The following is a 1,881-nucleotide window of genomic DNA, read 5'->3' on the forward strand; positions in this document are numbered from 1 at the left end:
ATGGAGGATCACTTTGCTGAAGATATTAATTATGAAGGTGAAGGTAAGCAACATGAACTTTAAACACTCTATTAATTTCAAGTTCTCACTTTTTTAAATGGAAAACGTAATTTAATTTTTTTATTATTTATGTGTAAATATTGTACTTCTAATTTAGATTATATTATTGTAGATTATACTGTTAATGATCAAGATTGTTCCACATTCGTCCATAATGTGTCTAACATCAACAGTGACTTCGTTATTAAGATTGGGATGAAATTTGGTTCTGAAGATGAATCATACGAAGCATACAATTCCAATGCTTTAGCAAAAGGTTTTGGTATTCGAAAGGGAGCAAACACTTACAACAGAAACAAAGAATTAACAAGATGTTTATTTCTTTGTTCTTGTGAAGGGCAATCTCCTTTGTATTCTAATTATTTAGAAAGAAAACGTCAAAGGTTAGAATATAGATGTGGTCGTATGACTCGCATAAAATTTAAGATTTCAAATGAGATATGGGAAGTTTTCGGATTTTCTAATGAGCATAACCACCCGATGATCGAGGAAAATTTGAAACATTTCATATTGTCTGGCCGAAAGCTTACAACTGCTACTAAAGACATTCTCAGTTCTATGGTAGATGCTGATATTCGCACCAAAAAAGTTGTTCGTTACCTTCAAAATGAAGCAGGTGGTATTGAAAATGCTAGATTTATTGAACAGGATGCTCATAACTTCATACAAGCACATAAAAGAAGTATGATTAACAATGGAGATGCTCAAACTCTTGTGGATCGTTTTATACATATGCAATCAGAGGATTCAAACTTTTTTTACTCTTTTCAAGTTGATGAAGATGGAAGTATGTGCAACTTTTTCTGGAGAGATAGTATATCTAAATTGCATTATGAGTGTTTTGGAGATGTGATGATTTTTGATACTACATATCGTACAAATAAATATGACATGATTTGTGCTCCGTTTGAGGGCGTAAATAATCATTGGAAAAATGTTTTTTTGGATGTGCATTCTTAAGTGATGAAACAACTAGTTCTTTTGTTTGGCTATTCCACACTTTTTTTAAGGCAATGGGAGGCATATCACCCAAAACTATATTTACTGATCAAGCTCCTGCAATAGCGGCTGCTATTAAAGAAGTTTTTTCTGATACTTTTCATCGTTTGTGTGAATGGCGCGCATATTAATAGGAATGCCCAAAAGAATATATACCTCCACTTTATTGGAAACCGGGATTTAGAGAAAAATATTTTGATAAACTCCTATGGAGATGCATGTCGGAATCAGAGTTTGAGTTGGTATGGCAAAAAATTTGTGGGAGTAATAGTTGGCTCCAAAGGTTATATGACTTGAGGGAAAAGTGGTATTCTGCATTTAGTCGTTCTATTTTCTCTGCAGATATTAAATCAACTCAGAAGAATGAGAGCACTAATAGAGTCTTTACAGAAATGGCTTGCAAGACTATGAGTTTAACTGAATTTGTTAATCATTATGAGCAACGGGCAGCTGAAATGCGTGACATTGACGCGACATAAGATTTTAAATGTCGAGGAACACCTAAACTTGCAATAGATGATTGTGGGTTATTAAAGCATGTTGCAACTTTATACGCAAGAACTATATTTACAAGATTTCAACATGAATTTTTGTAGGAGATATCCAAAAAATTAAAGGTGATCAATGCTGAAATTAATGGCACCTGTCACACATACACAATCCTCAAGGGAAGAAGGTGGACAAATTGAGACAGTGCAATTCAATTCTGTGGACAATTCCATAAGTTGCAGTTGTCTTATGTTTGAATCTTTGGGTTGGTTATGTTGCCATGCACTAAAAGTTTTGTTCCTTGACTTGGATTTTTCTTATATCCCTGCACAA

The 1,881-nt window shown here is 33.7% G+C and overlaps 1 protein-coding gene across 1 annotated transcript; it reads left to right on the top strand.

The window, feature by feature from the left end:
• Positions 1-1,538, top strand: LOC138903334 (putative protein FAR1-RELATED SEQUENCE 10). The gene is made up of 3 exons (XM_070191282.1): positions 1-43; positions 173-847; positions 1,402-1,538. Exons 1-3 carry the CDS (start codon positions 1-3, stop codon positions 1,536-1,538), a joined length of 855 nt encoding a protein of 284 aa, XP_070047383.1.
• Positions 1,539-1,881: the final 343 nt, after the last annotated feature.

Source organism: Nicotiana tomentosiformis, chromosome 12 (genome assembly GCF_000390325.3).
Source record: "Nicotiana tomentosiformis chromosome 12, ASM39032v3, whole genome shotgun sequence".
Taxonomy (NCBI): Eukaryota; Viridiplantae; Streptophyta; class Magnoliopsida; order Solanales; family Solanaceae; genus Nicotiana; species Nicotiana tomentosiformis.

Excerpts from the sequence above, each read along its gene's own strand:
- LOC138903334 (XM_070191282.1), top strand. The coding sequence starts at position 1 with ATGGAGGATCACTTTGCTGAAGATATTAATTATGAAGGTGAAG. Across the intron at positions 44-172 it reads TATTAATTATGAAGGTGAAG|ATTATACTGTTAATGATCAA; the intron begins GTAAGCAACATG and ends ATATTATTGTAG. Across the intron at positions 848-1,401 it reads TCAAGTTGATGAAGATGGAA|ATATTAAATCAACTCAGAAG; the intron begins GTATGTGCAACT and ends TTTTCTCTGCAG.